The 16,564-nt window shown below is 38.1% G+C and overlaps 1 protein-coding gene across 1 annotated transcript in view; it reads right to left on the reverse strand.

Moving 5' to 3' along the window:
* Positions 1-1,226: 1,226 nt before the first annotated feature.
* Positions 1,227-16,564, reverse strand: part of LOC149602598 (carbonic anhydrase-related protein 11-like) — a 56,890-nt gene continuing 41,552 nt past the window's right edge. The window contains exons 3-4 of the mRNA XM_089860815.1: positions 3,057-3,193; positions 1,227-1,301 (exon numbers count right to left, since the gene is read on the reverse strand). Coding sequence (XP_089716941.1) covers positions 1,227-1,301; positions 3,057-3,193 — 212 coding nt within the window. The remainder of the gene's footprint in view (positions 1,302-3,056; positions 3,194-16,564) is intronic.

A 16,564-nucleotide genomic window follows, 5' to 3' on the forward strand; every position in this document is an offset into this window, starting at 1 on the left:
CATTCTCAAATTTCGTCCGTTATTAATCGTCTCTTTTATAAATGATTAAATTTCTAGCTCGAGCCTTCTTTCCCCTAGCTTTCGACAACGTACCCGTCCGTTCGTTCTCTCTCTCTCTCTCTCTCTCTCTCTCTCTCTCTCTCTCTCTCTCTCTCTCTCTCTCTCTCTCTCTCTCTCTCTCTTTTATTGTTTCAGCCTTTAACCACGACCGTGTTCCGTTATAGGTGCTCTTAATACCTTGATTGCTTCGTCTCATTAATAGCCCAACTTCCTGTAGCTAGCTTGCTAGCGTTATTGCCGCCAGGCCCAGAGCTCGCCAAAGTAGTTGAAGTCATAATTATGATTGCGACGCGTTTTCAAAGCTGGTTCACTTGATGGCCCGCGAACAATTCAGCCAACAATGGAATACGTAACCCTTCCTCCCTCCCCGACAAAAAAAGCAATCCTCTCGTGCTCTCTTGTATAATGTACTAGAAGTAGATAATTTAGAAGTGTGTGACTTTGAATCATTTGACTGGGCGATGGCATGCAGTAAGGCTTAATTTTTTTCTAAATTGTAGTAGAAGTATATAATGCTTCTCTTTGAGAGAAGTGTACCACAAAGCTGGGTAATTGAAGCATAATTTTTCTCAACATCGGAATATTTGGAGCAAGGTTACTAAACCGAATCACATACGCGATAAATATTTACCTCATCATTACTCTATTAACGCTTAACTATTTGCCAAGACACATGCGCTTGTGGTTTTTTGTCCCACGTCAAGACAATCAAGGTTTATGGGTTGATTGCTTGGGATTTAGTACCAAATAGTAATAGAATTCACTCCAAGGTGCGATGCCCATCTGAATGTGGATGAGCAGGAAAGCAAAAGAAAAGGGTGAGCCCAGAAAGAATCATGTTGTACAATTAAAGTATTAAGAGAATACAGAGTGTCATCCTTCTACTTTCCCCTTCTGATTGTAGCAACGCTTTTAGTGCGATATTTAATTGTTTTACTTCATGTTATTAGTTTCTGCTCAAGGTATACATCTGTAATTCCGGTAAAGAGTTTTGAGCCTTTTGAAGTATAGGCCTAGTAAGAGCTTGAAACGAAATGAAAAAATAAAAAAAAAACACTCCCTGCTTCTGCTTCTATTACAAGGAATACCCGCCATTAGATTTTTTTACCTTTTCTTCCCACGTTTAATACCACATTTTTAGGTATGAGTGACAATCTGTAACACTTTTATTGACTCGAATCTGAGGTAACTTCGCGCTCTTTTGTTGGCATACACGCCACTTTAACCTCGCGCCATGCACGCTATCACAAGAGAAGGAAACTTAATTTTATTGGAGAATAAAAGGAATAAGCATAGCATTTTATAAGACGATTAAATCTCGCTAGTCCAAATTCGTCGAGTTGTTTTAAATAGAGTTAAATCTCTCTTAATCCCTTAGCACGACGGTAAAACTACCTTATACACGCGTTGTTTGGAGTCGAGTCTAGATTTAATTCCAAATTTTCTAATTAAAGATTAGGTATAGTCTCGCTGATATTTGTCTCGAGTATACAATCGTGTTTTTAGAAACTTTTAGAATAATAAGTTCAGTACTTTTGTTTAATTATACTTTAAATTCAGTGTAAATGGCTTTTGTTTAATTAAGGTACAAAAGGTAGAGTTTACAATGCGAAATTTTTTGGTTTCTCATTTCGAAAGAACGATTTTATACGGAAATAGAATCTTCAAAGGGATGCTTTGAACTAATCTTAAGAATATAACATTTCTAATGCCAATTAATTTTATTAATATTATGCCAAAGCGGAATAAATATCGTGATGTAAAGGCCTGTTTTCACTGGGAAAAAACGCGGCGCAAAATATTTTAATCGCTTGCTTTCTGAAATATTGCGCATATTCTAAAATATGATTACGCAAACTGCGCGTGGAAGGTCTTTTACGCCGCGTTTTTGCCCAGTGAAAATAGGCCTTATTATTAGTCAAAACAGAAACAAAACGCGAACAAAGTCAATTACAAACATCGTAATCTAAATTTTAAGTATTTTAAAGCTTCGTGTTTACCAAACTTCTCTCTGTTTTATAGTTACTATCCAATTTTCGCTCGGAGAAAACATAATTTATACCATTAACGCCTCGACCCTTTTAACTTAGTATATATTTTTGTACCGTTCTTGCAAAGCGAATTTTTATTAAGACAACAATAAATTTTACTTTCTGTCCAATGAATTACCGACAGTAAAGAGAAAGAGGTACGCGTTGTAATAACGTAGGTTACGCCCCTTTCTCCCTGCCTTTCTTTCTATTAGCTCTGTTTCTCGGAACAGATCGCGAAGGAAAAAATAAAGGGTTAGAAATTTTGGAAGACGTTAAAAAACAAAAGAGAACAAATGATCGACGATATCAATCATTTTTTCAGGCGTCTCAACTGCAATTTTCAATAGAATTTAAGCATAAACTGTGTGTTTTTATAATGCTACAAAACGTAATTGGTATTGATAAGGTAGCGCTCTGTACTTGGGCATTCTCGCCTTGAATTTCTGATGCTGAAAGAAATTCGTCTGCATTTTTTTAAGTCATGCCTTGGTATGACCCCGTCTCTTTCAGCGTGAAAATGAATGGCGCCCAGCGAAATCGGGAATTTATCAAGAAATATGCCGGTGAAAAATTGCACCGCATTTCCGTATACGTTACCAAAAAGTGATATCTAGTTTATTAGGGAGAAGGTATAAGATGCCTAAGTATTCGCGCGCCATAGTCCCTGTCCCCTTTTCAAAATACAAGGGGGGACGTAAAAGGAGACCGGGCTATTTCGCCTCTCCTCAGTCGGAAAATACGAAATTTTTGTCATTCGCGTCGCTCTGACGTGAGTTTTCAAGAACCAATGAGGTGCCGGTTGTAATTTAGAGGGGGATTAACTCCGGACCTACTCTACGTTTGGACTGGAGATAAAGCTGGAAATGTGGCGAATTTATACCTTCTCCCTAATAAACTAGATATCACTTCTTGACGTTACTTTATGGATGGTGTTTATCATGGTCGAAAACTTAAGTAACTTACCCTTAGTTTATCAACGTGGAGTGACCTTAGATTGGGGTCGTATAGTAAAGTCGGTGGGTCAATATTAACCGGAGATTGACGTCGACCTTTGGTACACATTTTCCATTCGGGATTTAGTAGACCCCAGAAGTCTGGACCTGAAAAAGACACGTAAAATATATGTTAGTCGTATTTGCATAACGCCCACGCTCTAACTGCTTGGTGTAAAAATAACAATATTCATTCACTAAAATTATTAAGTATGGCGGACGAACTAAAATCGTTCTTTATACTAAAAATAAGGATAAGGTTCCATTAATTTTGGCCGTAAATTCCACTTATACTCCCACCAGTGTTACGGGAACGTATCTAAATCCGGGTAAAGTTACCCCTCAAGCTACTAAATCGCTTTCAAATTAATAACTTCCCATTTGAATAATAATTCCCCTTTTTCGGGGGAGAAAGCGATAGTCAGCTTAAGTAAGAAATTCCAAGGAAAATTGCGAGATTTAAAGGCCAACTTCCAGCGAAAAGGATTCTAGCCAACACTGAAAACCGAGTCATCGAGACTAACAATGGTGTGACCGTGCTGATTTTCGAATCCCCGCTGGGGCAAATCTTAAACCGAAAGCTTTGCAAGGTGGTTCTAGCGAACAGAAGATATAACAATAGAAATCCTTTTAAATTTTTTCCACCCCAATTTTTGCTTTCCTCTGAAGGAAATTCTCTATTGTGTAGGTATCTTCAGTTTGCCATAACCACAATCAGAAGTGAGATGTGACCAGAAGTACTGAGCTAACCAAATTCTTCACTCGGCAAAAGTGAATATTCTTGATAACACAAGAACGGTTGGCCCTCTAGTAGCGGTTTCTGAGTTTTCCCTCCAAAACGTGAGACGCTCGCGGTTGTAGACGGCCGAACTAGATTCAAGGAGCCGCGTCCGTGTTCGGCCGCTTTAAGTTGAGGGGAAGGGGGTTGGAAATGTTTTTGGAACTCGACCAATTTTTTTTCTCTGTAGTGTAGGCGCGTGGGAAGCGGCATAAAATCCTCAAATTTGTTCACTAGTGCCAGGATCTACTATCAATGCTAGAGCCCTTCACTTCTAGTCTCATCTCACTTCTGCCACAATGTAAGGCTTTCAGTTCTCTCGAACCGTTCCAACGTTTACCCCAGTGGGGATTCGAAAATCGGAACGGTCGCTCAACTGTTAGTCTCTATGCTCGGTTTTCAGTTAGTTAAAACCTTTCTTGCTGAAAGTCGACCTTTAACCCAGATATTTTTTTCTTCCTTTACACCTACAATTAGTTACTTAACCTCTCTAAACGAAGGAAAATTATGAAATTCCGAAAATAAATTTTCACGGGCAACCTGCCGACCGTAAAAATAATATACGATGCAAAAACCCGAACGACGCCGAAAAAAAAATAAAATAAAATAAACCTGGAAGGAAGAGAGAGAAAAAAAATGAAATGTATTTTTTTTTTCTTCTTCCTCTTGGCGAGGTTATCTTTCTTTAGGTTTGCACTCCTGATATGACTTCTAATTTTTGGGAGCTTGGCATTTTGTCATTTCTTCCTTGGATGCCTTTTTTTTATTTTTCTAGAAAAATCGGTTTCTTTTAAAGGGTTTATGAAAGTGTAGATGACGGGGAATGTCAATTTAAAATTTTTCGATTCTGAAGCGCGGAACGTATAGTGGCATCTATTTAAAGCAACAATTTGCCTTTTACTGTCACTTTACAAATAAAAAAAACTGGTAAAGAGTTTTTAAAATACCGGTCGACAGGAGCAAAGAGAGTCTTGGATGTTTCAGATCCAAATTTTAATTTTTTTTTCTTCGTTCCTCTTACATCCGAGGAATGTTAACGTCGCGAGGGGTTTTAGGATGAACGCACCTGATAATGACTTAGACACCTTTAGTTCTCTGGCGTCGAACTTTCAAACGAAAGAGTGAGAGAGAGAGAGAGAGAGAGAAGAAGAAGAAAAAAATGAATAATGATGACCTGACGTCATATAACTTATTGATTTTTACGTCAGCTTATCTTATGGGCTATATCGTACCAAATGGAGTATTCAATACTGAAATTTAGAATTTCCTATAGGGGTTATCTGTTAAAATGTTTGAATATTTCTAGTGGGACAAGGAATATTTTAGAGGGTGATGCAAACGTCATCCACTGTTTGGAAGGTGAAACATCTTGTTAAAACGGTTTTAAAAATCGGCTTTCTTTTTTTTTATTTTTTGGCATTCGCAGTAAGAAATAAGAGTATTAAGATTTTGAGTTTGTTATTAGGAAGCCCATGAAACGACAGTATGCTACAATGTTTCTATATATTAAGGAAAAAGGGATTTAAATTTTGGATATTCGCAATGCAAACTAGCCCGCCTATCTTAACCCTCGACCCTAATTTTCCGCTAAATTAACCTATTTTGGAATGTAGGTTTATGGAGGGGTCATTTTCTAGTCATAAACCACGTTTTCTTACTTAACACACCCCCTTAGAAAGGCTGAAAACTCCTTTTCTTCTGACACCACGTAGCCCTTCGCGTCGTGTAAGCGGGCTTCCGGGCCATTTACCCTTTTATAACCTATACCACTAACCAGAGATAAATTAACCCTAAAGTTATCGAATTATGAAACAAAAAAAATATACACATTAGGCATGATAGTTAGTTGCCTTAATTCTTAGTGGATTTAGAGAGAAGTATTAACTTCGCGGATTTCTATACTTTTGTTCGTCTTGTGCGCCCCCCCCCCCTCTTAAGTCCACCCCACGGGCCTTAATTCCAGTCCAGTATGGACCAATCCTCGCAATTACTAGCTTTATTTTTGTTACCGAAATAACCCCGCTAGGAAACAAATTAAACTGGAATCTAGGTGCTACCCCACGACTCCCTAATTACCTACCACGTATCTCCTTTTAAAGTCTCTCGGTTCCAGTTACCAACGAGAGGGAAATACCGCCAACGCGACTTGACCGCGAGTCGTAACGCGCCTTCGTCCTTTTTACTCGCTGTCAACTCTGACTGTCCTGACAAATAAGGGTTACGTTAACGGTGATGCTTTGTCTAGGCAGTAAGTGGACGTTGTACGTGCCATTTGTTCCGAAGGGACGGAATGGCTAGCGTTGTGGTATTAGCTACGTTATTCGAGGAATGAGTGATGTTTTCCAGTACGGCACGTATTCCGCAACGGATGCGTAGTTTTCTACACATCTTTTTGGTGCTGCATGGTGGATATGGCGGGAAGGAGCTAGTAAAACATATTGGATATTCCTGGCGAAATATGGAATATGGTGCAGACTGACGTTAGAGGCGATTGTTTTTACTCGAGACGCGTTGTACTTCGTTACTCGGGTCATACGCGCATGAAGACTGCATGGCGGCGTCAAGCTCGCGACGGTAACAACAAACGCGTGGAAAAATAAGAAAGGACGCGCAATTTCACGCTCGGTAGGGCTAACGCCCCATACACCTTATATAGGAGAGCCACATACTTTTGCTAGCGGGGAGCACGGAGTCTGAAACAGACATCTTTGATTATAAGTATCAAAAGTTTCTCTGCCTCCCGCGATAGTTATTTGGTTTTCACGAAAAATTCTAGAGATTAGGGGTTACCTACCTTACGAAAGATTTTGTCCCGCTGGCTTTGTTGTTGTATACCCCGTGTATTAATTGGCCAGCCCGAATGTACCAAGCAGAACTTTTAAAGTGATCGTCGTTTATCAGCCCTGAGGGTGTAAATTTTTTTTTGGGGTCTGATAATCCGCGTACAATAATTTTCCTTTCCAACTTTTTTTTAAATCTTTGAATATTTTAAAAAAAACAGACGAGTCTCAAAAGCCATTTTATTTAACTAATTTAAATACTATGTTTTCTTTCTGGAACAAATACTAGGTATCTATATCTTCTTTGAATAATTATAACGTTTTCTATTCCACATCACGGGGGACCATAAGGAGCGTGCGGCAATTGGGGAATATATTTTTGACTTTCAAATGTGTGTTTTTATCCGTATAAGAAGAAACGTTGCCTTTGAGTGGTTAGATGTTTTTCTTTTCAACGCTTGAACTTAAGATAATTTTATGCCCAAATTTCAAATACTTCTATAGTTGATCTATTTCGTTTTAGTAGACCAGTTTCCCTGGGATTTTTTTGAGGGTGGGGGGGGCTACAATCTCAAACTAAAGGAGTTAATGATCATAATCGATCGAGTGGGCCATTTTAAGGTTAACGTTTGAGAAGACGCCTTCCAGGCTTCGATAAAAGCGTTTCCAGCAACGTCCCAACTCTTCTCCAATGTCGCTTCATCATTTTTTTTTTCACCATCGTGGCGCGCGTGCTTGGTGTTGGGATCTTCTCTTTCTGGTGTATAAAATGTCCGAATCGTATGGCTCCAAAATAGCTCCCATTGAATTAAGATGCTATAAGAAAGTGTGTATGGAAGGGTTCTCCCAAGTTCTCGCCAAACGCATCCATCATTTCCACGTTAAAACCCGCTTCCCGTAGTTTGAACAAAAACCCACACGCGTATGTATGTGGAGACCTACGGGGGTAGTAGTACCAGATGCTGGAATATAAGTAAAGTAGCCCAAAATGCTTTGGAAAAATAGCCAATATCTAGCCAAAAACCTCTTAGGCTATTAATTATGGGTTACCATAAGTGCATAACCGAGATAAGTTACCAAACCGAGAAGGGGATTATATTGAAAAATTAGTTTCCTCGAAAATATTTAAAATAGACCTTCCATTTATTCTTAATATTTTAGTTTATAGCCAAATGGGGGTGAAAATAGCCCAATATAGCCCACCCCCTGTCAATTTAAGCTACACCATCCAAACATATATCAACAACACGTTTCTTCTATGATGTATCGGAATAAATTTAGTTTCCTCTCATCATATCCTTGGAGATTCTTAAGGAAACCGAAAACGTCAGGATATAAAGAGTGAAAGGTTTACTTCGCAGACATTCTCAGTTGCTTTTCATCCACTTTTTTTTCTTTTTTGCTTCTGAGACCTACTTTTTGTGAGAGCCTATTCTCTCCTCTTGAAGGATCGCTCCCGAATAGAAGGAAAACAAAGGCCTACCCCCTATAAGCGATACTAAGCGATTTTTTCGCTTCATCTCTCACATAGGGAATAGGAAGTTAGATATTTCGGGAAGGTTTCTTTATGACGTGATGTAAGGGCGTCAATCCTTTGATTTTTCGTTGCATTGAACTCATTAGGGCTAAGATTGTTTTTAGCACCGATATTTCAATTAATTTAGCTTACCCCTCTCTTCACTAATATAATTAAATCTATTGACGCTTTGCCTATAGCTTGTATTTTTAACCTTTTCTTATCAACAAAACCCTTTTCTCGTACGGGTGCTAAAATCTGTTCTTTGTCTCGTGTGAACTATACATACTCGGGCCTTATGTAAGGCATAAGTTTATAAGATATGTTCCTTCCATAAGCATGACACTTCCTATACTTCGTAATTCTAGAGACTTACTGAAAGCTATAGTTCGAGAAGTTGCATGCAGTCCATCTTCCTATTTAGTCTGTACTAAGCCTTTGACAGCGCCTCACCAGGCGTCGCTCTACCTCGAATCTATCACGATTGACCTACGTCACTTCATGACAAGCTTCAGTTTGTAACCAGTGACAAACTTATGGAACATATCTTATAAACTTAGGGTAAGAAAAGATACTTACCGCCTTCTTGAAGCGATTGTTATAGAGGATTCTCTTCCCTTTTAATTTTAGCCAATGACCTTTTAATTATCAACTCTCAAGCCCCCTTTTTCCTAACCACTTCCGTTCTTCCTTCCACACGTAAGTCTTTTGTTGATGGGATAACTAAGACGACTTTACGCTTAGCCGCTTTCCATAAGGCCGCTTTCATTACACATAGCGGCTGAATCGGTAACGGGGCAAACTACCCCAGTCAATGATTTTTCCCCTTCTTAAACACAATGCGTAAAGGACGATGACTTAATCGTGACCACCCCGACTTTGCCGTGATTTCGAATCATACTCCTAAGATGATCAAGGAGTAATGATACATTTCATCGATGTTCCTCGTGTCCTACTACTAGGTACGGATAAAATTCCCTGATGTATCTTTGGAACACGAAGGGGGTGTGATATGATCGTACGCTTTATTAAGTAGTAAGGAAAAACCAAGTGCGGCTAATACGTACGAAACGAAGCGCTTTATCCCGTTGGCGCATATTAACTCTGAATCTTGTTAGTATTAACCCAAGAGGAGCGGAAATATCATGAATTATTCATTGTTTCGCGCAGCAACCCCCATCCCCTTTTAGTCTTTTTATCCAAGGCTTAGGAAGGTGCCAAGATCCAGGGGGTTTGCCTCTCTTAACTTCCTAGCTTTTAATTAAAAGACCATAAAATACGATTTCTCTTCGACCTTCTCCTCTCTATAAATCCTCTTTCAATTGTTTCAACGCTGTTCTTTTCTCTTCCTTTATAATCTAAAGTTCATATTAAAAAGTAAAAGAGTCTCGTAGTTTACCTAAAGGGATGGCGAATAATTGCTCGTTAAATTTCATTTACTCTATTAGCGCTTAACTATTTGCCAAGGCGCGCTTGTGGATTTTTTGTGCAACGTCAAGACGAGGTTTGTATGTTGATTGCTGGGAATTTAGTACCAAACACTTATAGAATTCACCCTAGCACGGTGCTATGCCCATCTGAAGTTTGATGAGCAGGGTATTAAGAGGATACAGAGTGTCATCCTTCTGTTGTGTTTTCTACAACATTAACAACCACGACTGGGATACGGATAAAATTCTAGAGTGTATTGGTTACATTGGTAAAAAGATTATTACAAGTTCAGAGAACCGCGTTACATAGTGATACATCCGATAGTGTTGTGTGTCGTTTTCTCAATTGGTACTGGTGTTTCCTCATGACCCTGTCGCCACTGATCACCTCGTACATGGTCATGCCTATCTTCTTGTTAACGTGTCCTTGAATCCATTTGGGTCCCCTGGAATAGTTTCGAATGTAGACTTCTTCGGTCTCTTGGAACATGGGTAGTGTCCGGATCTATTGGAGCTGCTGACCGGGCGAAAAACACAACACCTTCTGACCTAACCTTATTCTGAGATAATCCTTTCCAAGATTGGTTTGTAGAGTTGTTGTTTAATATTATGCATTATTTGATAGAATACACTTGCATATTTCTCTTGGTTTATTTCATTATCTGAACTTCTAATTTGGGTGAGAATGGAAAAGAATGAAGTGGGAAATCACCAATTGAACACGTTCTTTGAGGCCTTTCTTTTAGCTTCCCGGGAGTATTTCAGGAAGGTTCAAGAAAAGAGATGTTTTTTTATAGCTTTACTTGAAACCCCTTGGATCCTAAAATACTAACCAATGTGGTGGTAAACTGTTCAGCGTGGGTTTCCTTTTTTATTTTTAGTTTTATTTCTTCTTTCTTGGCCAGAAAGCATTAAAGTTTTTAGGGTTCTGCTTGGACTCTCTCTGTATAAAACGAGCTAGCTGTATCTTGAATATTAATGCATCGGTTACGTTTTAGTGGATTAAGAAAGGTTTGGATTGAGATTTTGAAATGAACCACGATTGACCAATATACGAATAACTCGGGGTTTCTAAGTTTTCTGGGTTAATGGCCCTGAGAATTTACGTTTCGAGAGTAAATACACTTAAAAAAGGTTCCATTAACGTAATTAATTCCCTGTGGAACCACTGTTGATCATTGTTAACAGACTATTTACTTTTTGTACTGATAATGTCATAAAATTTAATAATTTACCGCACTTGGTTCCCTTAGGATCATAATTGTAATGAAAGATAACTTTCTTTTTAATAATTAATTACCTTAAGTATTTGAAATTCTCTCATGCTTAAAAAACAATACGAGAGAGCGGAAGAGGATTAATTTAAGTATGGATGGTAAAGAATCATAAGTTTATATGTTCCTAAATATGACACTATACTTCGTAATGCTAGAGACCTGCTGAGAGCTAGTTCAAGAACGACAAGCTAGAATTGACTACACCCGGTTAATTTTGCAGTCCATCTAGTTCCTATTTAGTGTGTACTAAGCCTTTGACAGCGCCTCACCAGGCGTCGCTTTACAAGAATTTGACCCACGTCATTTCATGACAAGCTCTTAGCAACCAGCGACAAACTTATATGGAACATATCTTTTGAAGAATTGGTAAGCGTTATTCGTTTGTAGAACACTGGCAATTATTGTTGCCTTCCAGGGAAGCGATGCCCTTGAGGTTTACCGGGACTCGCGATGTACCGAGTCGGCGTAAAAAGGAATGACTATACTTATAATTGAGCGTTCAAAGAAATAGGCTATTAATATTAATGGCTCAGGGACGAATTGCTGCTGGCTTAGGATCTTTCTTGATTCTACCTGCAGCGTATAAATGCGCTTTCTCGTCTATGGCCGCGCATTCGCCAGCACTCGCTAGCTCTTAAGTAGCTCGATCTGTAGCAACTGCAGGAGTCTTGGCAAATTTCATCCTGACCCGAAGAGTCTATTAACTTTCTTTCTGATCCCGTCTCTCACGAGCTCATCCAATTCGCGACCCTTTTTCTTGATTGGCTTATTCATCCATCCCTTTCTCCTATAGACTCCCAAACTTAGGAAGAACAAAATAAAAAATTCTTCTGTTAGCATTCCTTTCACTTATTGGATGGAATTTCAGATAAAACAATTAAGAATTGGATTTTATTTTTATCATGGAAGATATTATTTTATAAAACAAGTTGTCGATGGCAAATCATATATTGTTATACTTCAATTAGGCTATACTGTATACGTATAGATCGATATCGCTTTTTGTCGAAATAGCGAATGACGTTAAGGGTGTAAAATAATGTTACAAAGTTGACTTTTTAATAATACCAACAGAAATAACTTGGGCTATAAATCATGCCCTAGCCTTGTACCCGGATCGTTTTGGCGCCTTATTCCCCTACACCATCGAGAAAGAAGGGGGCCCCATATGTTTCCATTCCTGTTTGGTTTGATGCCCTTTTCCTATATATATACTCCTTTTCGCCTGACTTTCTATAAAAATAAGAATAGCCACCATTTATCATACCCACCCTCCTTTAAGAACAAAAGGTTAGAGCCATTTTGGCCATCCATGCTTCCATGAATTTACCCATTTCTTCCCTAAATATAGAATACATTTACCAGAAGCATATGTAATACTTTTCTTCGAGAGAAGTGTACCTACCACAAAGCGGGGTAATTGTAATATCATTCTTCCCAACATCATTTTACATTTGGAGCTAGTTTACTAAACCGAATCACATACGCGATAAATAGTTCCCTGATCATTACTCTATTAGCGCTTAACTATTTGCCGCAAGGCGCATGCGCTTGTGGATTTTTGTCCCACGTCAAGGCAATCAGGGTTTGTAGGTTGATTGCTGGGGATTTAGTACCAAACAGTTGTAGAATTCACCCCACGGTGCGATGCCCATCTGAAGTTTGTTGAGCAGGAAAGCAAACAAAAAGGGTGAGCCTGGGAAGAATCATGTTACATAACTACGATACAGAGTGTCATCCTTCTTCTATTATCCCCTTCTGATTTTCGCCATAACTCGATACTCGCTTGAAATGTTTGTAAGAATTGCTTCGCGATATTATTGGCGAGATTGAACCAGTTCTTGACCGGTACTACATCATAACCCTCTTTACGTTTAGCTATATGGCCGGGAAAACCGGGGCCAAAAATAGAAAGGTTTATTAAAAAAACACTAATATATTTCAACGCCTTACGGTACCCAAAGGGGGTCAGGTATGAGGGCCCCTAAAAGTTTGGGCAAACATATAGTGTTTTTGTATTTTCGAAGAGAGTTCATACTGGAGCCTTGTTACGTTATATTTAACGACATAAGTGCCAATTTTTATATATATATAATACAGGGTGTTTTTGATAAGTCTGCTATTGATTAAGGGGGATGTTCTTTTAACTATTTTGAGTCGAAAATGTTCTATGACATTTTAGCTATGTTCATACTTGCACGGGAGTCGGTTGACAACTCGTTTGCCCAACTAGTTTTAAACCCTCTTCATTGCTAGTTCGAAGCGATTTCAACAGCCTCAGTTCATATCACACCTAGACGCTTCTGTTAGTGCTGTGACTCTGCTTATCTTTTCGTTGGTGTTGTCTGCTAAGTTCGGAGAAAATACCATTAATACTAGTCTCATCCCATGTGAAATACCCCGGAAAACTAGAAACTAGCTTCCAAAGCCGCTTTAAAGTTGGTTCGCGATCGCGAAGCAACTTCAAGAAACCGCGTTTGTAATCAGTTTTGTTACACTTAACTTTGGAAGCGTTTTGAATCGCTTGGAACCGGTTTCCCATGTTACGTGGCTTTTGTCGTCCGGGCCACTGTTTTCAAGTTAGAAACACGCTGTATACCTATATTTTTATCGTTAATAGCTATAGGAACGTTACTTCATGAAACTTGCTTTCTAAACAAATAAATTTATAATCGATCCATCAAAGTATTTTACGATTATCACCTTTTATAAAGTACAAACTTCAACAACATATTTAGTATTTATGGGAAAAATATTAGTTATTGTATTAAGTTTGAAACCTATAATTACTAATCGATACAAAATATCCCATCAAATGTCTGTTAAAAATTTTCTGTTCCGTTTAACGGCATTTTTTTTTTGTCGTTGTCGCTGTTGCGGCGCGTGTTGCCTATACGATATTATTACTAAATCGTTCCAAATGCAATTTAATCATTACCATCGTATCGAAGGCTTTATGTATTGGAAAATTGGAATATCTCTCTTTTTTCACATTCTTTTTTTTATTATTCCCATTCGATTGAGGTAGAAGGGGGAGTAGGAGGGCGTTTATACCTGATTATTCTTTTATTGGAAAAGGGATCATTTGATCAATTGCAACATTTTTATATTTGAATATGGAAACATGTACGCGCGAAGTAGATTAATTCCGAAGATATCTTAAATAATTGCAATTAGAAAGCTTGATCCAGACTGGTAACTGTCTGGAAATGGTCGAGGATAGTGGCAATGTTGTATGTTTATACAATAATAAAATTGATGCGGGCGATAAATTTGTCTTAAATAAGGCGCGCTTTAGGACTGAGATGGCGACAGACGGACATAAAATAATATTACACGACCAGTATCACCTGAAAGATTCATCCAATAGAGTTTTACGTTCTCATAACTTTTATTTCTATCCATGATTCCAATTTGAAATATTTATTATAAACAGGGATAGATTTAATTTTAGAAGTAGGAATGGAGAACAGAGTAATGTGGGCGCACGTCAAAATCCCGGACCCCCTTCCACGGGACGGAAGGGTATGAAAAAAGAGGCGGGGTCATAGCGACAGAGGTAAAAAGGAACTACGTATTTTTCGCCGTCCCCGTCAGCAACGTCATCCAAACGTAGTTTCAGTGAGCCAATAAGATAATTTAAACTTTTCGTTTCGTGTTGGAGGGAGGGGCTCTATAATGGGTGGTCTATGAGTCGGACTGAAGTAAATACTAACCGCTCTCCATTCCTACTTCTAAAATTAAATCTATCAGGCGAGAAATTGCAGTCTGGAAAATTCCTTTAACTTTTAGAAGGTCACGCTATTTCGTATTGACCTCGTCGCGAGGCCTATCTACCGTATAAAGGTTATATTCGATGGCCGGCCGGGTCAAAACTCGGCCCATTTAAGTTAGTAAAACGGTTTAACCCTTTTCAATCTTTATTCCGTTCGTCTCGAGCCGATGCGCGCTTCCGAAAGAATAGCTTGGTATAGCTAAAACCTATTCCGCATTTTTATTCAATGGGGGTAGCTGGGATCATATGATGTTAAGAGGCCATGCTGTTGGGGATAAATCGCGACTAGGGGGTGATCAAGGAGCTCTTTTGATGATTGTGCTGCTAAGTTACTTGCCAGCTAGATACCCTTTCTTCTTCCTCTTCTTCTTCTTATTCTTACACTTTCTTTCTTTTGACTTAGTATAAAAGGAAGTTTCCTATATAGCTTCCGCGAAAAATCAATGACGAAAAAGCAAGTTTCCTTTTTCGCTTTGTGCAAAAAGTAAGAGTGAACCAAAAATAATAGAACAAGAGTCTGTATCACGGTTTTTTTATTCGGGGAAACTTCTTCAAGAATGATTTTTTTATTTAAAAAGAAATAGAAAAAATAGGCAACTTTTTGGGACGTCTAGACTTTATATTCTAACTGTTATTTCGAGATTTTTTTTGGTTTTTTTTGGCTTGGGATATGTTTGGTTTGGGATTGTATTGTATCTTATTCCGTTTTAGCAAAGGCAAATAAAAAATAACGGAAAGTTGAGTTGCCTATCCCTTTTATATTATAGCACGACGTGATCGTCTTGCTTAAATTTCTAACCCTTTTTTTTTTGGTCGACCCATCAGCGCTTTATTTTATGACGTTTACCAATCTCTTTTACGAAAATAGTTTGGATTTTCAGGAAGAATTCGAGAATCGAAATGGATGAATATTTTTGGTATTTGGTGATGTATTTCCGGTTTACCCAGGTTTTCTCTTGTATATTGCGGAGGACTCCTTAAATGTATTCTTGTTGACCTAGAGGCAACGTGACGCGTATGTTGCCCGCGTGCCAAATATACTTCCTCGTTTTCTGTTTATTCTATTTCCCCTTTTGCCAGAAATTACAAAGGATATAATAAGATTCTGTATGAATATCACGTAAGAGTATAATTAGTTGTTTTACATATTTTAAGGTATTTTAAAATTATATTCCTTGAATTCTCTCTCATCTCCCTCCCTCTCTCTCTCTCTCACTCGGAGAATTTTAAAATCGCAGCTTTCTCTAGATTTCGGTGGTCCTCCTCATCCCCAAATTTTTCCATATTATATATAAAAAAGAAAACATTTTTTGCATCTGATATTTTTCTCAGACCATAACAAACCATATATTATAGTTTGCGTTTTAACACCCGGGATTTATTTCGAGTACTGTATTTTTTAGGCAAAAGAAAATTCTTTATTTTATTTTTCCAACCGTTAAATTCAACCAAAGTAGACGAAATGTACCAACTTTTCCATAATTCTTTAAAGTGTTTTTTTTAAAGGGGGAAGGGGAGGTTATAGTATATTCCATTATTTCCATTTGGAATATTTTTTGTTTAATGTCCATTGCCCTAGGCATATATAGTCGTATCAACGCTTCCTGAAAATGGAAATTTAAATTTTTCTTATAATGCAAAATGTTTCCTGAATGTCTGAGAGAGATAGTGCAGAGTGGCTTAGGTATTTGAAGACTTTTTAACTTAAATGAATAACTTATCGTTAAATAATTTAGTATATTTTCCGGTACTAGTGAACTGATTGGGTGACTTAGAAAATATTAGTTAAAAAAAAAAGATATATTAATTGCTTTTCTCGTTTTTTTTTTCATTTTTGGTTTCACAATTCCGAGTTCGTTTCTTTTTTGACTAAATTAAATTCGATAATCTGAAATGCGTAGTTTTTCCGGGAATTTAATGGAA

Source organism: Phalangium opilio, unplaced genomic scaffold, assembly GCF_054372755.1.
Source record: "Phalangium opilio isolate 3A_F unplaced genomic scaffold, DU_Popi_V2 ptg000354l_1, whole genome shotgun sequence".
Classification (NCBI taxonomy): Eukaryota; Metazoa; Arthropoda; class Arachnida; order Opiliones; family Phalangiidae; genus Phalangium; species Phalangium opilio.